General features: G+C 44.3%; 1 protein-coding gene across 3 annotated transcripts; it reads right to left on the bottom strand.

Annotated features, from left to right (window-relative positions):
• Positions 1 to 903: 903 nt before the first annotated feature.
• On the bottom strand, positions 904 to 24,795 carry b4galt5 (UDP-Gal:betaGlcNAc beta 1,4- galactosyltransferase, polypeptide 5). 3 transcript variants are annotated; one of them, XM_057039908.1, is made up of 9 exons: positions 24,253 to 24,795; positions 8,465 to 8,560; positions 8,066 to 8,179; positions 7,469 to 7,596; positions 6,539 to 6,655; positions 6,208 to 6,395; positions 5,914 to 6,036; positions 5,272 to 5,373; positions 904 to 4,664 (listed from the first exon to the last, which is right to left on the bottom strand). In XM_057039908.1, exons 1-9 carry the CDS (start codon positions 24,359 to 24,361, stop codon positions 4,517 to 4,519), a joined length of 1,125 nt encoding a protein of 374 aa, XP_056895888.1. In that variant the 5' UTR covers positions 24,362 to 24,795; the 3' UTR covers positions 904 to 4,516. The 3 variants fall into 3 exon arrangements, with proteins under 3 accessions (XP_056895888.1, XP_056895886.1, XP_056895889.1); XM_057039906.1 differs by having other exon boundaries at positions 8,441 to 8,560; positions 24,253 to 24,790; XM_057039909.1 differs by lacking the exons at positions 8,465 to 8,560; positions 24,253 to 24,795 and adding an exon at positions 8,216 to 8,377.
• Between the last annotated feature and the right edge of the window lie 80 nt (positions 24,796 to 24,875).

The following is a 24,875-nucleotide window of genomic DNA, read 5'->3' as shown; positions in this document are numbered from 1 at the left end:
TGGCATTTCCCCCGCTAAGAGCATAATTAAATTATCAGCTGTCACTTCTGTTAACTAGCGCAGATGCACAGCTAATGTGCTAAATGCCACAGGGCGGGAGCTGCTCCGATTCCATGAATCCTAGCTGACCTCTCTCGAAACGCATCTCATTCAGTTCTCAGTTGTTCCTCTGTGGGTGGCAGGCTGAGCCTTCACAACAAGTGTCATCTTTGTGGCTTTCCTTCCGTGCACGTGCACGCACAATCAGCTTGGTACTTATGGTCCCCATTTTCTACAAAAGTGGGACTATAAGAGGAATCAGGCCCCCAGATTTAGAACTTCATTGAGCGACTGTGGAGCGCAAGAGAACGCACAATAAAGCACTGTTCAGGAAGAGATTTCACTCGACATCTGTGCAAATCATGCGGTTTTCAGTCATTTCCTCAGTTCCCTCCCTCAGGATTTAATGAGGCTGGCAGCAATCTCTGACTTCCAGAGAGTCCCAAAAATATTCTCGATACCGCCTCCATCCTCCTCCCGAGCTTTACACTGGAAACGTATAAAAAGATTTTTGTGGAAACCATCATTTTAAGAGTAGATGTGTGTGTGTGGGGTTTAGGCTTCACGCTGCTATGAAGTTTGACAAAGTGTCCTCTTCTTTCTCGCTATATTGATACAATAAATTTGCAAGGCCAAAAAGGCTCCAAGAAAGGGACAATAATTCAGTGGTGATAACATTTGTCATGGGGGAGGTCACTGTGTTTTACATTTTATATAGCTGGCTCGCGTGCCTCCGTCTGATCCAGCAGTAATTCTCAATAGAACGACGGACCACGTGTGTGCTCGGCAGAGGAAACGGTCCCTGGCAACGATCCCCCTCCCCACCAAGAGTCGCTGAGAGTGGAAAGACAGGCGAAGACTGCGTCCTCTGCGTCGACAGATTTCTTTTATTGGTGTATTTTGACAATAACATTGATGGTATAAAAGAAAGTCTCCATTATACAAATTTCAATAATCAAAAAGATAATATGCCAATACACAAACAGATCCACATAAGGCTGACATCAAGATTTGACGAGTGGCTTTGAATGGCTTCAATTTAAGGAGAACAACTCCTTAGAATCAAAAAAGATATACCTTCAGTATAATAATCTATAATCTTCTTTTTTTTTTTATTATTTTAAGTGTCGCTTCCATACAAAAAATTAAATAAAATAATAAAAAAAAAAATCTGCTTCCGGTTCAGACTGGATGTCGTCGCTGGTTTGGGTGGCTGTGAACACAAAACGCTTTGGCGGCTCTTCCCTACATTTTCGTCAGCCGTTGCCGCCAAAGAATTGAGAACTTTGTCGAAGTTTGTCACTTTGCAGCATCTTGGGAGATGCAAGGTTCTCTCGGGAATACAGGACACCTCACAGCCTAATGGATAAATCTAAGATTCGTGGGGATATTTAATAATAAAAAAAGGGGGGGGGGGGCTGTGGTGCACTGATGTAAAAAGTTTCACTGTAGCTTCACTAAAATGGCACCAGATCCAACCCCAGCCACAAGTCTTAAGTCTAGCATCTGTAGTGATTTGAGATCTTATAATTGCTAAAACACTACACACAATATTTACAATGATCATTTTCTTGATATACATTTTTAGCCTAATTTAAATATTTTTGCTTATAAAAAATAAAAACTTGAGTGAACAACAAAAAAAAAGAACACTGCAATAAATTAAAGCGCTTTAAGGCTGCCAGTCTTGTCAGGGGCCAGCAAACGGGTCGGCCCCATCATTTAAACTGGTGCAAAATGGATCAGAGATTATGATAAAATGGAGCGATTGGAGTGAGCAGCAAACTTGGATGGATCGGTGGACATGAACCAGCAACAGAACTGGTCTCCAGTTTGATTTGGCCCAGTTAGCGCGATAGGTAAACAAAGCCTGTTGTTTGTGGTGTGGATGCTCATTCCCCATTGTGGAATAAAGAATCTAATGCTCCAAATACGTCTGTAGGAACCCGTTAACACCAGACGCACACGAACAAACTGAAAAACATTCGGCTTTTGCTAAACGTCCTTGTGGCTACTGATTTAACAGCGAAAACACAGTGTAACATGTCAGGAACTGGAAAAGTACCTGTACAGGTTTAATTTTTCATAACCAGGACACAATAAATCATCAATTTCAGTGCTGCAAAACCAAATCTGTGCGAAATGGAGGACAGTGAATCCTCTGAAATGTTTTTTTTTTCTAATATAATTTGACCATTTCAATCGAACACACAGGGGAAAAGAACCCTGATGCGCTACACTCCGCGGCTTCTGCCAGGCGCCTCCCGAGTTACTGGCTAGGAGGTAAACAAGCATTTTGCTGAGACAGGACCAGGGAACAAAGGAAGTGGCTTCACATAAAGTGGAGGGATCCACAGGTTGATGAACGAGAGAAGGAGGGATGCTTTGAGAGTGTCCCTCAAAGGAAGCTGCAAAAGGTCAGCACCATTAATCATCGACGGGGAGGTGCTCAGGCAGAGCCAGGGACTGCAGGCATTTGTTTGCTTTTTTAAACAGAGGCGTCTTCATCCTCCTGTGGTTGTCACACAAAATGGCCTCCTCCAACACATCTGTTCATTAGCTTAAATACACACCAGGGGGGGTCAAGTCCCATTTCATCAAAATCCTGTAAGTTGGCTGCAAATGAAATGGAACGGCTCCCCAGTCTACACAGACCTGAACCTCAGAGTCCCACACGAACACACTAGACTACAATTTTCAGTGCATCTAACACAGTCTGCCACATTTATACACCCATGAAATCATCACATCAACCCAGAGGTGGGGGGGCAACCCAAAAAATTACCCAAGTAAGAGCAAATAAATTAAAGGAGGACCGGCCTCTGGCTGTATGGCGGGAGCACACTTCCTCAAACATCCACATCCCCCCACATCCCTACAGGATCCGTGAGGAGAAATGTGTACAAGGCGATCCGCGAGAAATAAAGCGTGTCTGACTGAAGGAGAGGCGAAGAGGAGGAAGCGTCTGCACGTCACCGTCATACGAGGCAAATCAAAGAAACAACTGTTAGCCACTCCTGTCTGTGTCAGTGTGAATTAGGCTGAACAAACCTTTACTTGTGGTTCGCTCAGAGGTGCTTGTGGGCCAAAGACCAGCCTGAAGATAGCAAAGATAACCTTTAACACATGGCCTGATGTCACCTGACATGTATTTAGACCTTCTCTTTCTTGCAGTAGTGTCAGTGGAAGAGTTAACTACAGGGACGAGGATTTCACAGCACAGCAGAGGCTGAGGATGGTAGCAGTGTCAAAAACAAACAAAGAAATAATGCAGAAAGAGCTTCTGTAAACACCAGATACAGCAATGTTCTGTCTCTAGTAAAAAAATATTGGAATTTAAAAAAAAAAAAAAAAAGAAAAAAGGAGAGGCGAGTAAACATTTAGCAGGTAATGTCTGGTGATAAAATCATGAGCCGTGGCCTGGACTTCAACCAAAAATGTCCGTCCCCACAAAGTCACCTTCACAACCTTGTCACTGACAGCAAGACAGGCCCTTTTGCATAGCTCCAACTTAAATGCACGCACGCACACACACACAAATATATAATCTGGAGATGGTGGTGTGTTTGGTTAGGCAAAGGTGTGTCGGATGTAGAGTTTGCATATGCACTCGATCCTTCTCTGTAGTCCAGTGCCGGTATGCTAGCACCCATGCTATTGCATCTGTATAGCGAGGAAGTCAGGTCTAAGTTCTGCTGTCCGATACCACAGCTTATTGCTAACAGGTTGAGCGTGACTCTCCGACATACAGCCTCACACGGGTGACCAGAATGTACATGAAACGTGACTATATGTTCACAAGACAAAAAAAAAAAAGAGTGCTGAAAGAAATGACTGAAGTTTCTAAATTAGGAATAACGCCTCTTCCCCCCCACAGTTCACGTGACAGAAAACACGTATGCTCCAGTTAGAATTTTCTCTTGCTCTCCTCACTTGTAGATTTGGCATACCTTGTGCAGAACCAGCTGCGGGAGTTCACATGGTCAAAGTTACTGTATGGCTGTGCGTGCATGCAAATATTTTCGCAGGCTAACTTTTAGAAGAGCAAGAGCGACGTCTGATACAGTGTCTCAGGAACGAACGTGTGCATCGTGACCTTTCGACAGTACCGGTACTACTTAACGGTACTATCAGTAGTTCTGGGCTAAGCTAATCATCGATGAACGAGCGAAGAGATGTTGAAAGGCCAAAATGGTGTGAAAGGCATGTGGAGACGGATAAGCCCATATGAGTGGAGTGATGGACTGTGGCACAAGCGAGTGCAGCAATTATCTATTTTTCCTCATTTCTTTTTATATGATTTCACTAACAACTTATTTGAGCCGCCTTTTTTTGCTGAAAGACAAAAGAAAACAAAGCCACGTGTCGATCAATTTTAAAAGAAAAGAAAGCGGTAAGCAGTGCTTCAACTGGTGAGATATGGCTAATCCCAGAGGACTTTGATTCCCGGGTACTTTGCAGTCCAGCTCTACCGATGTCAGTAGTTGGCTATGGGTGCGAGCTTTCTGCTCAAGGTGACTGTGATGTTGGTGTAGAGAGGCCTCCTGGACACTAGGGGGGAGTAGTTCAAATTGTTGAGACCGTCCACTCGCTGCCTCTCCCTTGAGTGGCGTAGAAGCCGATACCTGCGAGGACAGAGAATCTGTCAAACAATGAAGGACATCCCATCTGGTTAGACGGGTCTGACGAATTTATAAAAGACAATGTGCATGAGAAAGGCTTTCATTCCTTTGACACACTTTAAATGGAGAAAGAATATCTGCTGCCTAACCCTAACCCTAACCCTTAAATACAGAGACAGGGTTGTATGTTTATCTCAGGCTCAGAGGAAACCATCGCCTTAATGTCCAGAACTATTCTATTACTTTTATGGATCCCAGAGACAAGAGTATTATTGTATTTTCCCTTGTGTCATCACCCCGCTTGGTTCTGCTGTTTGTGAGTGAATCCTTCAACTGCTGTGGTTGTTTCATAAAAACTGTTTGAACAGAGCGGGCGTGTTTGGAATTCCACCCCGAAGGACACAAGCACATCACATGCAAAGTCTTTAAAAGAGTTGAATTTCACTCAAAGTCACTGTGCTGGCTGCTCATGTGACAGGCTTAAACCACATGAGCCTAAGCTGCCACTTTTAACCAAAGTAAGTGTGTGTGTGTGTGTGTGTGTGTGTGTGTGTGTGTGTGTGTGTGTGTGTGTTTGAGAGTGAGCTGTGCAGCATGTGCTGGTGCTAACCTTCCCAGGAACTGGGCTTCCCCGCGATGATGGTGTGGAATTGACTTGTAGCGCCCCAGCTCTCCCCTCGGTCTGCTCACGTTGTGATTGGCGTACTGCAGCCTGTGCAAACATCCGATGGTCAGGACATCATACAATACGGGGCGAGAGCAGGATGGCACACGCAGGATTGACAGTGTGGGGAACATGATACGCACAAAAAGTCAACTCAACAATAATTAGCATTATGTACAGAATCACAACACAACTACCCCATTTAATCAGTTTCTATGTTAGAATTGGAGTGTGTGCGGCTGCCCGAGCTATTAAATAAAGAAAAGAGCCATTACAAAAGCCTGTGCACTTGGTGGATTGAGTAATGAGAACCTAGTGTAAATGATACTGTCACTCTACGCCCTGAACCGTTTGCAAAACTCTCCGAGAGCACTGCATTGTTGCAACCCAGTCTGGAGAACTCCCACTGTCTAAACGACTGAACACTTTTGTCTTTGCCCGCCCGCTCGCTGAGGTAATCTCTGATCTGACTGGGTGCAACACACCAGCTTGATCCCTGACGCCGGTGACAGAATCAACAACCCTGTCTGAGGGGATTACTGCTGGTGTGTCTGTGTGTGTGTATTTGAGAGTGTATGTTCCCCATACCTGTTCCACAGGTCATCGTCCTCTCCTCCCCAGCCCCAGAATGCATTAGGAAAACCATTAACCTGCTTGAACTGCTTCACCGTCAGGCCACTGACACCGCCGAAGAACTCATAATACGGGAGCCTTTGAGAGACAATTACACGCGTTACAAGTCCTTTTTAAACCAGTGATAGGAGATATTTTATACTCTACAGAGCAAGCAATAACACGGCCTCTACAAATACAGGTCATTGTGTCTAATATGACAGATTTGACTTGTTTTTCTATATAAAGAGTGTTGGTGCTACGACTCACATATAGTAGTATTTGTCTAATTTGACAGCAAGGTGGCGGGGCATGTCTGTGCAACCGTAGTAGTTCCTGTCGTTCTCCACGAGGTGGTCCACGTCATGGAAGATCAGACAGTCCCAGTCCAAGTCTTTCATGGCCTCCTTGTAGCCCACGTTGAACAACATCGCGCGGTTAAATGGTTCCGTCCCGCCCTGGAACAAACAGAGAGATAAAGCTGTTGTTTTCTTTACGTTGCTGTGACCACATAATGAAAAGTGAAGCACACAAACAGGATGAGAATCACTTCCTGTAGATGACAGAACCTGCAGGTGAGAATGAGTGGGTGTGCCCAAACCTGCTCTATGAGGTAAAAGGCAAACTGCAATCTCTGCTTCTGTAAGACTGGAACCAGGTGTCTCAGGAGAATGGGCAGGTGCTCGTGACGGTTCCGGAACGGGACCAGTATTGCCACCTGGGGAGGGCATAAAATGCTCTGAATTACTAAAGCCAGGAAGTAGACCTGCCCGAGAAGTCGAGGAACTGACGCGACATGTTTTTGAGACAATGTTGGCAGAAGCTGCGCTACGGAAAGTTACCCAACGTGACTCGTGGGAAAAAGTATGAGTTGAGATGAAAAGTCATCCAGAAGACATCAGTCAGAGTAGGGAGGGAGAGGGAGAGAGGGAGATAGAGAGAGAGAAAGATAGAGAGAGGGAGAGAGAGAGAGAAAATTGGTTGTTAGAGCAAACAAAGTCCCTCTGGGTAAACTATTGGGAGGGACAAAAAGACACACACACACACACACACACAGATAGCAGATGGATCACTGTGTTACTGATTGACTGATAAGAAAAAGAGTCACACATGAGAAAATATCCAAGCCCATAAATCACTCACTGTACTCTGAGACATGCATGTGTACTTGTTGCACATGACTGTCATGAGTGAATGATTTAATGTAACCAAGCTGCTGTAAATGAGTTAATAGGAGACATTCCCACCATCACCATCTCTATTCACCTTTCAGAGTGAGACTGAAGGAAGCCCTCATGCAAAAATGTACAGAATTCATTATCTGGACCGATTAACTACATAGATATAGATGGTAGTTTTCATTTTTGAATCACACATGTTGAATATTAACCGGAAATCTATTTTTGTGGGACACAGAAATACCCATTATTATTAATGCATCAACTTCCCCCTTTAAACACATTTACTTTGATTCGGGTAGAAAATGTAAGCGTTGTTTTATTAAATATAGTGACGTGTCAGTTGTGTGTACCTTCCAGCGAGGTAAACAGTCTTTGGGTTTCCAGTAGCCTCCTGGGGTCACAGTCGGGTCTTTCTCCAGCAACGATCTCTCCACCTCCTCCAAAGACACCTCAGTCATGTTCACCTCCAACCGGCCCTCTGCGCCAGGCAGGAAAGGGAAGAAGACAAAGCAAGGAAAAAATGTGAACAGGGAGGGGAGAGGGGTGTGCAGGATGCAGGGAAGGGTGAGGGACGAGGGGAAAATTATTCAGGAATAACACAAAGAAAATATCTTAATGTCAGGGCAGGAAACAGGGTAGAAGCACAGCAATCTGGGCTTTCACTCCCTGGGCTGAGCTATTCTTGGTGAGCACAACATATTTTCATGCATCATTGATAAAAATCTTGTAAAACACAAACATTGAACATTCCACAGCTCGTTATTAGAAAGAAATACGTGCAGAGGCCTGCTGTCAGATATAAAAGGAAACGTTACAAGGCTTATAAAATCTGGATAAATACTATTAGGTAAACTAAAGTGACTAAGTGATTTATTTTTTTTACCCCCCACTTTGCACTCGGAGATGTTACGTAACCAGGCCAGATTTAAGACACGCTCGGCACTTACTCATGGAGGGCAGCCTCTCGGGGCAAACCTGAGATGGGAGGTAGGTGAAGCCCTCTGGAAGGTATGTGGTGGGAGGCCCGTCGCTCTCACTCATGTTGAAGTCATATGAGTAATCTAGAGTCACACACACACACACACACACACACACACACACACACACACACACACACACACACACACACACAGACACACACAGACACATAGAAATAAGTCGTTATCAGCATGACGTCAGAGTATCGACCTCTTTCTTTGGCAACATGCAATATATCTGGGTTACTAATTAGACTGGGACATCTACAGCCTTGATTCCATTGTTTGAGCCGGGGTTAAAACATTCCCCAGACTTTCTGTGATCGGGCGGTGCGGCTTGCTTACCTGTGCCATTGAGGCTGTATGCACCTCTGACCACCTGCTCCAGAACCTGAGCACCGATGTTCCTCATGTTCTCTCTGATCTGGATGCCTCTGGCTTGAACCATGAACACATACTCGTTCACTGCAGACAGAGAAAAGACACAGAAGATACGATAACATTATGCAGCATGATGCTAACAGTATACTGATGTACTATTATATCTCACAAACTGTCATTCCTGACAGGCGGAGATTTTACATACATAATAATTAAATAATAATAAATCAGGCATCGTCATATTTGCATAAATAGTGCATTTCATTCCTTTTATTTATTTATTTTTAAGTTCTCCCCGTTGGCCACTCTTGTGCACCGACATGCAAAAGAGTGAAAAGGGGGACTATTTCCACTAAACCAATGCGGGTGGGATTCTTCTCTTCTCTCTCTGATGGAGCCCAAAATTATGCGGATGTGACAAACACGTGCCTTCATGTAAAAGCATTCCGACGCCCTCCTGCTCCGACATGTCCGGCAACTATCGGAAATATCAGTGGGATCAAGTGTGAAAGCAGACGTCTCCTCTTTCAAAACCTACTCAGTGGAATTGTGGTTCTGACATTTAGTAGGAACTTGCAGAGGAGCTTAGGTTCCTCTCACTGTGGGTTGACCTAAATGCAACACAACAGTGGCCCACCTGCCTTGGAGGATGTGGTGGAGCTGCAAGTCCCCTCAAGACCACACGGCACGCCAGTCCTGCAGCAACTCCTCGACCATACCAAGCGTACAGAAAGACAGAAACTTCTGGTGGGTTTCTGATGTGGAGCAGAAGGTATCATTTCCACTCAAGCAAAAATGGAAAGCCTGTTTTCTGTAACACCAGGAACACAGGTTAGGCTTTTATTTCAAAGCAACCTGCCCCCATACAACTCCAAAGTGATGGATCCGTTGGTAAAGCACCCTCCGACTGCATCTGTCTATGGCTGTTTAATCCAATCAGTGCTTATCCCGGTATGATCCACACCCCTCTGCGGCTACACACTAGTGTAGATGTTGTTGTGTGCGCTGAGCTACAAATCTATCGCACGTGTTGTTAGGAAGCGCATTATTGCTTCCATCACATTTGTCTCCTTTTATACCGTCTGCCAGGCGTGCAGGATCGGAGACCTGTGCCGGAAATCAATGCGCTTATTTCACTTTTCTCAACTCTGAAGCAGCAGGTGAAACAAGTCTGCAAAGGGTTTACAATATCGCCGAAATAAGCACTCTCTCTGGCCACAGACATATCCCATGTGCACAAATCCATGCACATGCACACTGGCTTTATTTATACAGCAAATTAGCACAAGACATTGTTTTAAATGATAGCCTGAGCACACAGACAACAATGGCAGCCAATAAAAAAATTATAATACAATAACGCATTGTATAAAAATATGAATACTATGTAGTGTGAGAAGTTTTAGTTCATGTAGTTTATTTGTGAAACGCAGGGTAAGAAACAGCCCATAAAGAGGCCTCATTCTTATTTGAGAGGACAACACGCTGAGTCGCATGCTTCATTAATGCCCCGCTGAGGCACCGTATGATGGAAAAATGCTAAGAGGCTTCTGGACTGTGATCCAGTCCTGCAGGCACCAACATATTTTGACATGTTCTGGTGCCCCCTCAGCAGCCATCCTCAGCAGATCCAGATTTATTATCTATTTGGATCACTGTGTGGACGAATCCTGACCACAAGTATAATATCATACTGAGCTGTTTTGGTACCAGTGCTGCGAAGAAAACCAGAGTCCGGTCACTATAAACATACCTTCCCCCAAAAGGCCACACTGTTGGGTTCTTTCAAGTCTCCGTGCGCCGGGATGAAGAACGAGCACACTTAATCGACAGTATACAAAGCGGTAGACAAGCAGTTGTAAGTCTCTCTCTCGCTCTCTCTAAACATGCACTCTAGAGCTTGGAGTAATGGTTGTTCCTCTGGTATTCAAGGCTACGAAGTGTGACAAATGCAATTTAACATGAGACCTGGAGTTTAGAGCAAGCTAGAGTGCTAGCCTACAATACAAGGCCATTAGCAGCGGACAAATAAGTAAGTGTGTGCAATATGTTCACATGTGTTCAGGCTTCAATTCCCCGCAGAACTAAAAGATCGAACTGGAGACCAAGCCCACCATTATGGTTAGAGCCCTGCTTGCCCCCCCACACACACACACACACGCACGCACGCACACACACACACGCACGCACGCACACCTGATTGTAGCCCATCAAGCATAATGGGGGACCTTGAGCGACCTTCTCCAGTACAAGTCCCGTTGAACAGGCTTTAATGGAAAGTCCCGCCCACCGCTTTGTGGCTGCAATCATCTATTTATCTGTCCTTTTCCCCCCTTTCCTCTCTTACGTCTGTGTAATGCGGTCGATATCAGTTTGTCATGCCCATTTGTTCACATTGTTTAAATAAATAAGAAAAGCATGAGAATGATGGATTTGCAGCGTAGATGTTGCAGCGTGCTGTAATTTAGCGTATAGAAAATGAAAAAGGTTGCAGCCAGCACCCTGTTTTTCCCCCCCTGTGGAAGGCAATTAACCTCACATTGATAGCTCAGCAGTGGGAGCTGACCATTCCTCTTCTGGTAGCTCCCAGATAATACCCTGAAAGTTGTTTCCCCCCAGCAGAAACGGTTTCAGCTTTAACACACACGTGCTCGCACGCGTGCACACCGAGCTTTCAGTCATTGCTTCAAGCATTTAAGCGGCCGCTTGCATAAAAGGTCATTTTTACTGCCACCGCCTATCGGTGACACCCACAGACCTGCACATGCATGGCGCCATCCAGGAAGTGGGACACTATATGTGCAAATAAATCATCTGTCAATGCTGCCTGTGCAGACAGAGTGAACTACTGATACCATTGGTGGTTCGTTTGATTAAACTGGTCGATCTCACCAGACAGGATAAGTAACAAACGGTCTTTTTTTTTCTCTCCAAATAATTGCCGCTACATTTCTAACAATCAACCAGTACAAAAACAAAACTCGAGTTTGATGGTGTTGATTAATCAGTGGCATGATTGAGAATTTGGATTTCAGGTAAGATGCAGTCTGATTTTTTTTAGTGCACAAATATTGAATCTCACCTTAAGGGATTAGAGTGTTATTATACCCAGGTTGCTGTGGATCGATACCATCATGTATTGCAGTCAACACACACACACACACACACACACACACACACACACACACACGCACACACACGCACACACACGCACACACACACACACACACACACTCTGAGAGCCTTACCACATCAGGAAGGAAGTTAACATTTTTTTTCTACTTAACCATCTGAAACTTTGGAAAAAAACAAACTCAAATAGAGGAGACCATTTATTTTCCTCGCTGCTGATGATCATTTTCTCTGTTTTATTAATCACATTCATGTTCTTTAGATGAGTTTTCCTCAAGGAAATGCCGTGTTTTTCACCAAACTGAAATTTAAAGAACTGAAAAAACAGGAAAATCAGTGTGGGACTAAACCACCGACAGTCTCACTTTAATAATACACCCTTGTGCACCGCGAGACACACGCAAGAATCAAAAATTGAATGGATTTGATTAGTTAAACAAGAATAAATCAACTAACTAAACTTTTATGATAAATCCATCACTATTTCCTCTCATGTAGGCAAAAACCACAAAGGCCCACGAAGCACCTGGGCTTTATTAATATTTGCCATGTAAACATTTGGCCTGCTGATTAGATGATGTCCGTCCTAAACAGGCCAACAGATATGACCCTCTGCCATTTTTCAAAATGACAAACAGGAAGTGATTAATCTATGCCTGGAGTTCTGTTCAAACCAGCTCATCATTTCACTTCTCTCTTCACCTCCGTCTTGTGCTTTCTCAAAAAATGTGTGATTTAAAATTTTGTGGTTTGAGTTTACACGAAGGCTCAACTGTTTGGGATATGGGCGGGTTCTCAAAGGAAAGCCACAAACTGTTGAAGAACAACGGCAAAGATCCTCAGCGACTGCAAAAATTAAAAAAAAAGCCTAATAGAAAAACTTTGCAAAATCACTTTTAGCACAGAAAAGAAAGGCGAGCGCATGCATTTGCAGCTGATGATGAGGACAATAACAGCCAATCCTTGCTATGTCACATGGTGATTGGTCATAAGTGGATCACAAGACCCTCTAAAAAGCAAACAAGTGGTCTATTTAAGTGCAATGCACTTAAATACACAGGCACACGCAGTTCTTTCACACCACCCTAGAGTATATTTGTGTGGAAACACAGTGACAGGAAAACCCTTCATCACAGAAACCTCGTCACTTGCTTGAACTTAAAGATAAATAGAGAAATAAAATCCGCAAGTGCTCCGATAACATAAACAGGCTGGTGGGCAGAGGGACAGGAAAGACAAGCAAGAGCCAGTGACTCACAGAGATAAAAGAAACATGAGATTTTCCTGAGCAAATGCAGAGAGATCATCATCTCAATTGAAGAGAAATGACATCAGTCTCTGGAATCTGTCCCACCTCCTCAGAGCATCTAAAACACAAGCGAGCCTTTCTGCTCCTCTCCGCTTCCTCCCTCCTCTTTAATTTGATTTACTCCACTGCCTCTTGCCTCCTCCCTGCTCTGTACCAAGGTTAAACAAGAGTGCTCACGACCCCGGACAATTCCACAATTTATCAATTTTAGTTTTTCCTCTTTTGCTTGATGCAACAGACGGGGAAACCACCGGCATCCTGCAACTGCAACTTTCACAGTGGTGTTTCGTGGTACCTTGTGGAATCGCCACGCTGCAGCAGTAACAGCAAAGCCACATTTTCTAAAGCCCCGAATGTCAACGGAGACATTGAGTTATTGGGCAGGTTAAGCTAAGCAACAGTAGTTTTCCATATGGGTGAATTTGGCAATCACCTTAGGGTGGCATAGCTTTCAAGCTTTATGGATCCTGCACAGGGCAAATCACCAGGACATTTCACCACCAAGTCAAGAAAAATATCATCCAGCAGACAAACAGCACAGGGACTCGAGACAACATAAACCCAACCACAGAAGCACATGGAACATATTAAATGCCCGGGAAACATGATCAAAAAGTGGTAATTAAAAAGCGAAGCAGCACATGGTAGAATCCCAAAAAAGGCTGAGAAAAATGAATAAAAATACCTAAATAAATACCTATGTAGCAGCGCCAATTCTGACCCTCACAATGCTGGTAAAACTATTTGACTGTTGCCGAAACGAAAGACTGTCTCACACGTTCAGTGGAGCATTACATGAGCTTTCAGGAATCTTAAAAACGTTGCGCCAATGGATGTTTTTTGTAGCACAGGCTCAGTATTAATTTAGTTCTGGTTCTCATCTCAACAGTGGCTTCAAGACACTCTGGGACTGGGCCAATGACTGATCCGGCCCTCTTGATCATCTTTTTCATCCTATTTTTGTCATCAGTTGATATGGTGCCCCTAGCAAAGTACAGCATAAAGTAAAGACACTAGCCAGGATACGTTGGTTGAAAAGACAAACAAAAAATATCCAAAAGCCTTGCGCTGACAGATCTGAGCTTTCTGAAAAAGCACAGCCCTATACTATATACGGTAGTCTTTTTCAATGACAAACTGATGTTGAAACAGGAGACATCTTAAATTTGGGAAACCATACTTTTTGTGGAATTTAAAATCATTTTATTCTTCAAGTCTTCAGTGTCAAAGCTGATAGCCAAGACATGTCCTTAGAACTAGCATGCTTAAAATAGAAAAGAGAGAATGAGCCCATGTGAAGCAGTTTACCTATCACCGGAAAGTGGACATCAACGATACCAAGTTATGGTTCAAGCTGCCCAGAGGAGGAAGAGCTTTGGCGACAGAGCCCTCCTTAAGTCATGTAAAACAGGTCTAGTGCTGTCTCTTCACGTTGGACATGACATCATTTGTTTAAAGGATGGTATAATGGAGGGAAGAGAACAATGGTTAAAGTCCCTGTTGATCGTAACAGCACATCAGGAGGGAAGCACTGTTAGTCTTTGTCAATACTCGGTATTGTCTCTGTTGCCAGCTTCCTCTTACCCAATGGAGGAATATAGACAAATATGCAAATGAGTTCAACACTGTTCAACACGAGCTAAACACGAGCTAAACACTGAAGTCGAATACACACACTTATCTGTGGCATTGTTTGGAATGCACCATTGCTCTGGCCTTACATGATACCTGTGTGTCCTTGATCTATGTCCATCTGATACAGTTTAAAGCCTTCCAGTTTATCATGTGACACCGATATCCTGTCAGACAACCATGCAGAGTAAACTGCTATGCTGGTATAGGCGATTGCACTTTAGACAAGCAGTCAACTCATCCAGTTTGTTTACGAAGGAGTGTATCTTCCCCATAATGAGGTTTGGATCCACACCGTCTATTTCTGACCTGGATAACACTTTTGCTTCCTCTCTTCCTGGTTCTTATCTGGAGTTTAGTTCATGAAGATTCGTAATCAAAAACCCCAGGATGTGAGATATAATTAGAGACACGCGTCTGAGGCCCTTTCCAGTTAAAGGTAATGACAGGTAATGACTCCTGACTTTGTGATTGCACAGCGTCCCAGACAATTAATATCCAGAGCAGCAGAATACAGACAAGTGCATTATTGCAAAAGCCATAATCATGTTGTCAAGAATTGATCCCACAGTACTAGAATCCATAAAACATTTAGAAATTTATTAATACTTAAAACATTAATTGCAATGATGCATAGGTGATAGAGTCTCCAAGGGGTGGTGCCTCCTTTTGAAACAAAAAAGGTAAACCTATTGAGAAACTCTCACTCCCACCATCCAAGTGTTCATTCACATTTCAGGTCCAAATTAGCTTATAAATTGGAAATACTGGTAAACGGTTGAACTGCATCAGTGCAAAACTGAAGCCAATGGAATCATTTTAATGAGTCAAATGTGAACTTTACATTCAAAGCCAGGCATCATATCAGGGAAACAAAGGGAAAGGAAATAGGAATGGATGACAACGACAGGAATATATATATATATATATATATATATATATATTAAACATGAAGTTATTTGCCGTAGGTGCAGATGCTTCAGCTTATGTGAAAGAGAGGAAAGCCCGACCACACTTCCTGTTTTCACACTTTACAGGCAAACTCAGGTTTCCTACATTTCCCTGGGTTTTTTATTATTGAGCCCTGCAGCGATTAACCCTCAGGTGGGGAGGAGGAAGTACTCCCGCCCGGTGACAGTGTTTAGCTTTCCAAACTCACAAATACCAAAGATGGAAGAAATCTAGTGCAGATGATCTGCATCAGAAGAAATGACTTCTCGACTAACCTGAGTCACAAATTAATGTTGTACAACCCTATCGTTGAAAGAATTTCAGTCACACTACAACATTCTTACTGTTGGTGAATCTAAAAATTTCAGTTCAATTCATAGCTGAATGGGTGCACGTGTTTGTGTGAGTGTGAGTGTGTGTGTGTGCGTGCTGGGGAAGGGGTTCACATGTTTCTCCGTAAATGACTGACAGAGTCTGAAGCAGCTTTTTCCACCAATGTGCTGGTTTGAACACAATGAAAAAGATAGTAGCCATAAAGAGGCTGTGGCCTTCGCACTTATGACTCAAGTTATGGCTACTAGCTACATATTTGATATAGCCTATTGTCAGCACTCACACATGCTCACACAAACAGGACAGGCTCTTGTTTTTACTTTATTTTTGGCCTCACACTAGTCGCTTTGCCCCTCCGTCTGCTCTGTCATCCCAAATATGCGTGTGTGCATGCCTAACGGACTGTACATATACATGTGGACCCCCCCCATGAGTCACTGCGTCTGCTGAAGCACAACACGAGCGAGAAACACGGCTGCCGGACCCAGCCGGAGGGATTACATAAACAACACAATGTTGCCACAGCCGAGACCTCTCTTTGATTCCATGGAAGGGAGGGAGAGAGGGAAAGTGTGATCACATAAACTGAAGACAGATTGGGCACATGCATGCGTGAGAGGAGCCACTCCGGAAGGTGGAAACATCGCCACATGGTGATTGTGTACGTGTTGCGCAGAAACAGATTTTAGTGAGAAAAAAATCCCCCTGCTGTTTGTGCCCCAACTGGCCCTTGTGCTTTTGCTTCTCACTGGCCTGGAAAATGGGAAAGACATCAGAATGTGAGCAACAAGAGGACTACTGAGAAAACCCCAGCATTCCTCAATTTCCCCGGGAATTAAAGCACGAGTATAACTGAAAATCCCGTACAGATGTGGTCTTTCTTCTGCTGTTCCTTCTTATTAAGCTCCTGAACGGTCACCTGCGTCTGTTGGTGAACTAACTTAACGGCAGCGTAAAACACAACTTTTGTGTTTTCTGACTTTTACGGCGATGACGCACGAGGTAAACTAAATAAGTCATGGTGAAGGCAGACCCATTTCTGCCCTTTTTGGTACTTGGCAGCCACCCAAGATATTCTTGTGTTTGCAGCGGTTGTTTTCAGTGACCCTACCCACACATGCAAACACACACACGCAAATGTGATGCGATCTATGCCCATCCGCTCACAGCCGCTGTACCGTACCGCCTTTATGCGTTTTCTCTTGGCCGCTCTATATTCCTATACCCTCCAATCCCCCACAGCACTGGGATGAGGCCTCTGCACAGCTGGAAGTTACTCCCGTTGACCGAACAAATGGGCCAAAGCTGGCAGGCATCATGAAAAAAAAGACAAAAAAAAACACATACCATGTGTTCACAGAAGCTGCATGGGTGCGGATAAAAAAACCCAAACATAAACATCTTGTTGTTTTGAGCACACACCTAAAATGACTGGGTAACATAGTGTAATCGCAAAGTTATTAGTTCCCTGATGAATATCTAAGGTATTTCTCACAGTGGAAATAGGCCCATAAACATGCATTTAGACTCCAGATTTAAATGTCTCTGATAGGGACTCTAAACCACGAATACCCTAATTTGAGTCAAAACCCAGAAGAATATAATGGCCACTGCAAGCTTTCAGTGAACTGAAGCTATTGTTTTACAGTGTATGTAAATCAGCCATGGCCACCGCTGCGCTTTGTTAATTAACTAAGCTTCCCCCCTGGGGTTTAATTATAAGAGCCTCATAACAGAGCTCCTAGGTAGGTTCTGTGTTGCTTGTTTTATGTGCTGCCATGGACGACCAAAGGGTAAATGCGAATGGGAACCTGCAAAGCTCTTTCTGAGCAGGGTAAAAAGAGAACCAGTCTGGGGAATACTTCAGCTGGATCACATAAGGGGAGGCTGAAGGGAGCTGGCCGTGCAGGTGTAGCTACCACTGCCTGACAGTGAGCCGGGCTGCGGTGATTACGCTGCTAAACCTACAACCGTCAGGGAGATGGCGGCAGCTGTGTCCTCTGCCTGACAGACATTTAACCTACAGTTTAGAGCCATAGAAACAGGGAATTCATCTCCCTGGAGTTAATGCAGTAACACATCGGAACTTTTTCAACAATTTTCGGTTGGCACACATGCTGTAGGAAAACTCTACTTTTATGTTTTGTACATCTCTGATACATGCTTTTAGCCAAACATGAAGCAGCAGTAGAAGTCTAAGTGTCTGATCATTCTTGGCTCTCCTAAAATGGACAGGAGACTTTGGAATCATGGATGCTAATTATTTCTGGGACAGTACGCTGAACAGATGTGAGCAGAGGGCCTCCACTGAGCTGTTTTGAGGAAAGCAGGTGCCGCCACACCGCACGTGACCCCTACAATCAGCAGCACACTCATTATGGAGAATATGGCTCATTTCCTTAATCACAAGTTACAGATCGCCTGCTCTCAAACACGTGACAGAGGAAACCATGGCAACAATCTCAACAGAAAAATAAAAGAGCTCAGGCCTTCTGTGCTTCTCCTCGGGATGCTTAGGTTACAGAAATGATTCGAGACCACCGGCCTACCTCTGTTTGTTCATCTAATGTGCGTAAGTGCTGAGCGTGTCCTTTCAGCTTCACCATCTGTTGCCGGTCAAATGACCAGATCAGTCTTAACATGAGTCATCTTACAGCGAATAATGTGAGGGACTAGAGTTACAGTGGATGTTCACGACAGGCTTGAGGTTGCCATGACATTTTCCAGGTAGGCTAAACAGACCTTAAGGCTCTTGCATGTATTATGCAAGGATGGAAATGAAACTTCAGTTCGTCATTGATTGAGGTTTTGTTTTTAGTGAGGGTGCATATGCAATGTGTGATAATGTCAATGAGTCACCATGTGTGCAGGGGGTGTTGCAATCTGTCTGCATTAAAGCTACGCAGAGCCATATCTTCCATATATTAACATTTCCTACTCTTTTGTTATGGTAATGTGATGGCGACATGATATTTGCAAAACCCCCACACACGCAGTGCATCCATGCCATTTAATGCAGTAATTGTTGCATGTTTGGACATCAAGAGCATAGTATTTATAACATCAGGTGCAGCCATTGTTAGTAGAACTTCCCCTCATGAAAAACTAAAGTGCTGCTTATGGATTGTGGTTAAAGCACACACACACAAACACACAGACACACAGACACACACACACACACACAGACCTGTATGACCATGCCCTTTTTGTGCAAAGGGAAGCTTAATTTGAGTCCTTTATGACTATGGCAAGCAGTCCTACAGCACAAAGAGCCTACTCGGTAAACAGACCAAATCCATTCTCAGCGAGTGGGAGATCCTGGCAGTGTGTGCTTCTTCATAGACAAATATTACACTGTCAACAACAGATTCGGCTGCTCAAACTTGACATTCAGCATTTCTGTGTACATAATGTCGTCTGACTATCTGTCAAATTAATCAAGTTTTATGCTATCTGTAATGGAAGAATCAACAAATATGCACACATGGGTGGAGAGCAGAGAGAAATCTGCATTCAGACTAGAAAAACAGAACTATATGCTAAACAGAACCTATTAAAGGAAGTATAGCTTTAACAGTGTCATAAGTAAACCAGAAACTGGGCTCATGTTTATTCAGAATTGCATCGATTCTGCTTATCTTTGTGAGGCATATTTTTTAAGTGGGATGGTGGGTGTGGTAGAGGATAGTGGATAACTTATCACAAGGACAATAAAAAGTGTTTTCTCAGGCCTCTGATGAGGGTCATTCTATTGATGTTTAACTAAATTCCCTTGTTAATGGAGTTGGAAGACTTTGGACCAGCAAAAGAGTTAAAACGCATGCAAAAGCAAAGGCCTATATGGAGTATTCAGTAACTGATTTGTTGTTTACTTTAAGGAATGTGCTGATCTTTCATGAACAAAGTGCTGAAGTATTTTATACTCATTGCTAGGACACAATGCTTCTCTTAAGGAGTACAGATGTCCCAGACAGGGACACTCCATGGCTGTGACAGTAATGACCTGTCCTTTGGGGGTCTGCTGTCAACCCAATCGTCAGGGAAACAAGGATGGGCTGTTTCTGTGGTCGCCCTGACAATTAAATTTAAGAAAGGGGAGGTGGTGCTGGACAGGAACAAACCCTTGGGACCTTTAGGAGACCATGGCAACTGCAGTGAAAATGTCAAATGTCCTCCAGCTCTTCAAGTCAAATGAGTTCAGTGATCCACCTGCTGAGAAGAGTCATTTGGATTTCACACTCCTTTTTGGTTGATTTTATTTTCAGAGCCCTTTGGTTCCTTGCATATTCAATAAACAAGATGCATCATTTAACTCCGCCATCTTATTTCTTCACAATGGCATCTGTCTAAAGCAGCTTGGCACCGAGGTAATATTTCACCCCTGGCCTCTGAAAATCCCACTTAAAAAAGGTTGGCACGATTGAACTAAATGGATGGATCAATTAAGCAGCAGAAGGACGAAGGATGGGGAGATGTGTGGGTGTAGCATTACAGCAGGCCTTGAGAACAAGCTGATGGATAACTTAAAGATGGCCAGAGAAACCATTCAGCACATATACAAATGAAGAGTCAACGAGGCATCACACTTACACGCAGACAGAAATTGACCTGCCCTGTGGGTTTCACAGATAAGACACACCCATAAAGTCAAGCAAAAGTACCGACCAGCACCACTGAGAAGATGCTGATATGCTTCATGTCCCATTAGTGGTTTAGTAATAGAGATTAAGGGTTGCTTATCACACACTCCAGCTTCAGCCAATAAGAGGAAAAAGATGAAGGAGGGTTCCATGCATGAAGTTAGTGTGAACAACCCCCCCCCCCCCCCAAACAGGAAGGATCCAAAAACACAAGCAAAGTGCTAATTGTAAAATCAAAACAAGGACCTTTGGTTGTGATCAGAAAACACAGATGTTAAAACAAAGGCTCGATTTTGCAAGTGCCGGTTTTTATACAAATCTGAATTCAAATGCGAAACCGCATGCATTATTCTTTGGTAAAGATTTGTCAACACAAACTTTGATGATTGAATACTGGACATCTGCACTATTGAGGAAATGCTTAAAAACACGTAATGAGAACCCAGCTGCCCTCACACTCCTTTCATGCCTGCTTTGAGCCGGGAGTGTCACCATTTGGTCTGAGAGTGCACAGAAGTGCTCTGAGATATCAATAAAAGTGATGACAGGATGCCAGGCGGGTAGAGATGAACAGCAGAATCTTGCTGCAAAGGCCTCTGCAAACAAACCCCTGAAGGCAAAACTTTTAAGATCTCGTTCCTGGGCTACACTATTGTGGACTCAACGCATTGCATCGCTGACAAAGCAATAGGCCATGAAAACCAACTATAGGGCACCGGGATGTAAAACTGGACGTAAAACCACACAGTGCAAACACAGCAGACCTTATGTTTGAAAAGGTGTTCAGAAATCAGAGCATCAAAAGGAGTGATTCTCTGGGTTTCCTGTGAATTAATGACAGGAGTTAACTAAACATTTCCATCACACACACCATCAGTAAAGAGGAGTTCTTCACCACCACGAGTTAATAGCTGACTGACCCGACTGGACAGTGGCAGCTTGGAAATTACTACTTTGCCGCTAGAGCAGGTGGAGTCTGCAGGTCCGGACTATGATTTTTCTGCTCAGCTGTGTGTTTACATGCAGACTGAATGCTCCAAACAATGACGGAAATAAAAGGCAATGAAAGCACTTTATGACAGTGTCCGATCAGAAGCCTGGCCTCACCAGGCACATGTAAACAGTACCAGCTTTGCTACCATCAGCAGATGTTTTGACTGCGGTTGAAACTGATTACATCATTTCATTGTTCGACTAAATCTGAATGTTGCACTCAGGTTTCCGCACGTTAGAGCCTGGGGTCTCTTTTGGGGTTACACGGGGAAGCAACCTGAAAGTGGCCGCTGGCATCTGCACACCAGGAAAAATACCCACAATACTGCTGACAGATACATGACATTTACACCTTGGCACACAAACACATGCTGTATTCATTTGGGAAGAGGACAATGGTCTCTAAAGACAAAGGGGAGGATCTGTGCGCCTCCCTGAGTGGGAGTATGTGTGTGTTCAACAACCCTATAAATAGAGCCTGCGTCTTGCTACACTGGGATCCTCTCATGTTTTTATTAAATAAACTGCTGCCGTCGGGCCCAGCTGTGCCCTGCATTCCCAGCCTGCATCAGTCCGCACTCGTGGGCAACATCCACCCTGGGATGTCAGTGCATATGAGTGTATAGATGACAGGGAGGGGAGGGAGGCAGCCGTGAAATCATTCTGCACCGATGCCACCTGGGTCTTAGGAAGCCCCTGCTCAGGTGTTCTGCATGGCTTCCCCCACTCTGTGCGAACCAGCAGAATGCATCTATGCGATGATTCCCCTTCTCCCTCTTATTGTTTTCCAGCACATTTAAGTTCATGTAATTGGAATTACATCCCCCCCCCCCAGTGAACAGCAGCCGTTAATGCGTTTGCAGGAAGTCGGCTGACATGGATGGATTTGCCTGATAAATGCACACAGGAAGACAATAATGCCACCAAGTAATCTGTTATATCAAAACCACGTGGGCATAACATTTCACACACACACACACACACACACACACACACACACCACACACACACACACACACACACACACACACACACACACACACACACACACACACACACACACTTCTTGTTAACTGGAGACGCGTGCTTGCTGATGGGCTGCAGCCTACCTGCATTTCTCTACCACGTGCTCACAGGCCTCGACTGACACGCACCAATCACCATCTTTACCAGCAAGAAAACTCACGCCAGCTCATGGCAAAAAAATTCCTTTTGGGCGCCACCTTCTGAAGCTCCACCTGACTCTCCTCTGTGCAGCTAGTGCTGCAGCTCTGCAAGGCACTCCCAGTGTAAAAAATAAAAGGACTAAACTGCAGCTTTTAGGAACGGCAGCACAGGCCGCGTGCTCCCTGCGTCCCTCCATTATTAATGAACTGGTCCTTGTTGTTTCAGAACTAACCCCCAGTTAACCACATGGCCATTAAGGCCTTACAACGCTCAACACGATGGAGGGCTGAAACACCAAAGTGCTGCTTTCTGACGCCATCACCATCAATATTTGAGCATTAAATATTGAACAATGAAGAGTTATTTATAACATATTTGATTTATTCCTTAATTAGCTTCACATTTAGGGGAATCATGGCTCTTCTTAGGAAACTGAGACTGGCTGTTCCTGTCTATAATGTGTCTCCATATAGAAATCGATCTGATTATTGATCAACTTGGCCACTACAGGTAAAAAGCGTGAATGGATCAATAGCCATTTGATGACTAAGAAGCTCTCTGATTTTGGAAAGGCTTCGCTTCACGTGACACGAACTCCGTTTCATGCCAGACTCAAAGAATGATGCACAGAAAAAAATGGGTAGATATTGATTTTTAACTTGTTTATAGTGTTTGTTAACTACTTTCTGTACACTGTATAATTGATTTACCGCCCACTCTTAGAAATTCAGCACAGATCCCCTCTATGGCTTCAAGGAAGTCCAAAAAAAGGGTGGGCAAGTGCAAGGGGAATATCCATTTTAGGTGGCGAAAGGAGTAAATATTAATCAGTCCCTCTGATCAACCTTTGTCTTTTCTCAAGTATTTCTTGCTAATGTTTTATGAGAATAGAACAGCTGTTTTCACAGCTGTTTTTAAGCACTTGCAGGGGATTTTTTTTAGCACTGGCACGGAGTCCAAAGGCATCTAATATTTGAATAAGTTCTGGGCATACAGATAAACTCTGACTAAAAAAAGGTGTTTGGCCTCCAGAGACAGCAGATGAGCCTACATAGTTTCAGGGAGGGTGAGAAATACGAAGGAGGGGGTATAAGGAACGGTGATGAGATGAATAATATACCGGTAAGTAATGGACCGAGAGATTTGGGATCTCACGTGATCACACTGGAATTACTGGTATCTAACAGATTAGCATGTTTCCTGAAACAAGAAATAAAATATTAATAACGGCCGAATCAATGACTCACAGCTTGACCTTTGCCCACCCCATAAAACAAAAACCGCACCTTCTGTCATTTTCCTACTTCGATCATCACGCCAAACATCCTTTCTTCATCAAAGCATCACATTCTGCCGTCAGTCACCATGAAACCGAATACAGACACGGGCCTTTAATATCAGCCGTGATTGCACTATTATTATCGTCTTCAGGTGCATGGTTATTATGGGATTGGCTGCTGTAACGCCGTGCTGAGATCATCGGCTATTGGGTAAGATATGAGGCTCATGAGAGACTCCGCTCACAATATCGAGCCGGACTGTCACACATGACCAAGCAGCGCCCATCTCTACATGTGTGCGCTTAAATTAAATTAAAAGCGTCTTTTGATTTCACTTACCGATTCCTGGGGCGGAGTAGATGAAATACAATGCGGAGGTGGATAGAGAAAACAGGAATATAAGCCCAAGGAATGACCTTCTCCGAAAGCGTAAATGTGTCGGCATCATCCAGGCAGCAGAAGCACACACGCAAGGGCACGTTTACGCGTTATTAGCGACGACGGAGCAGTCCCGACGTTAGTGGCAGCCGTCCGGGAAGGCAGAGGGTTAACAGAGGAGTAACTGAGCGGCAGCGGTGCAGAGAGGCGAATCGGAAGTCGTTCTGTGTCGAGGTGATCCTAATCAAGGAATTCAAATCCCATTCCTGTGGTGATGATTTCGGCTTCGGTGGCAACAGCGACGACGAGCGGGCGCAGCCTAACGTGGCGCGGCTATTTCAATTGATAGTCCATAAGTTGCCTCTCACTATGACGTTGACTGGGTTTGGCCGCTCCTGCGTTTCGCCTGCTTTGCCCGATGAATGGGGAAGCCCCACTGCAAAATGAGCAACACAAAGTGGGCGTTCACGGGCACCGAGAAACAGACGCGCGCTGCCGACGCCAGCCACCGTCACCTGCCGTTCGTCAAACATCGCGCGACTTCCTGCCCGAGTCGGGAAATATGTCGCGAGCTGCTAAAGCGA

Source organism: Takifugu flavidus, chromosome 8 (genome assembly GCF_003711565.1).
Source record: "Takifugu flavidus isolate HTHZ2018 chromosome 8, ASM371156v2, whole genome shotgun sequence".
Taxonomy (NCBI): Eukaryota; Metazoa; Chordata; class Actinopteri; order Tetraodontiformes; family Tetraodontidae; genus Takifugu; species Takifugu flavidus.
Note: the sequence above shows the minus strand (reverse complement) of the source record. Positions and strands in the feature narration are given on the sequence as shown.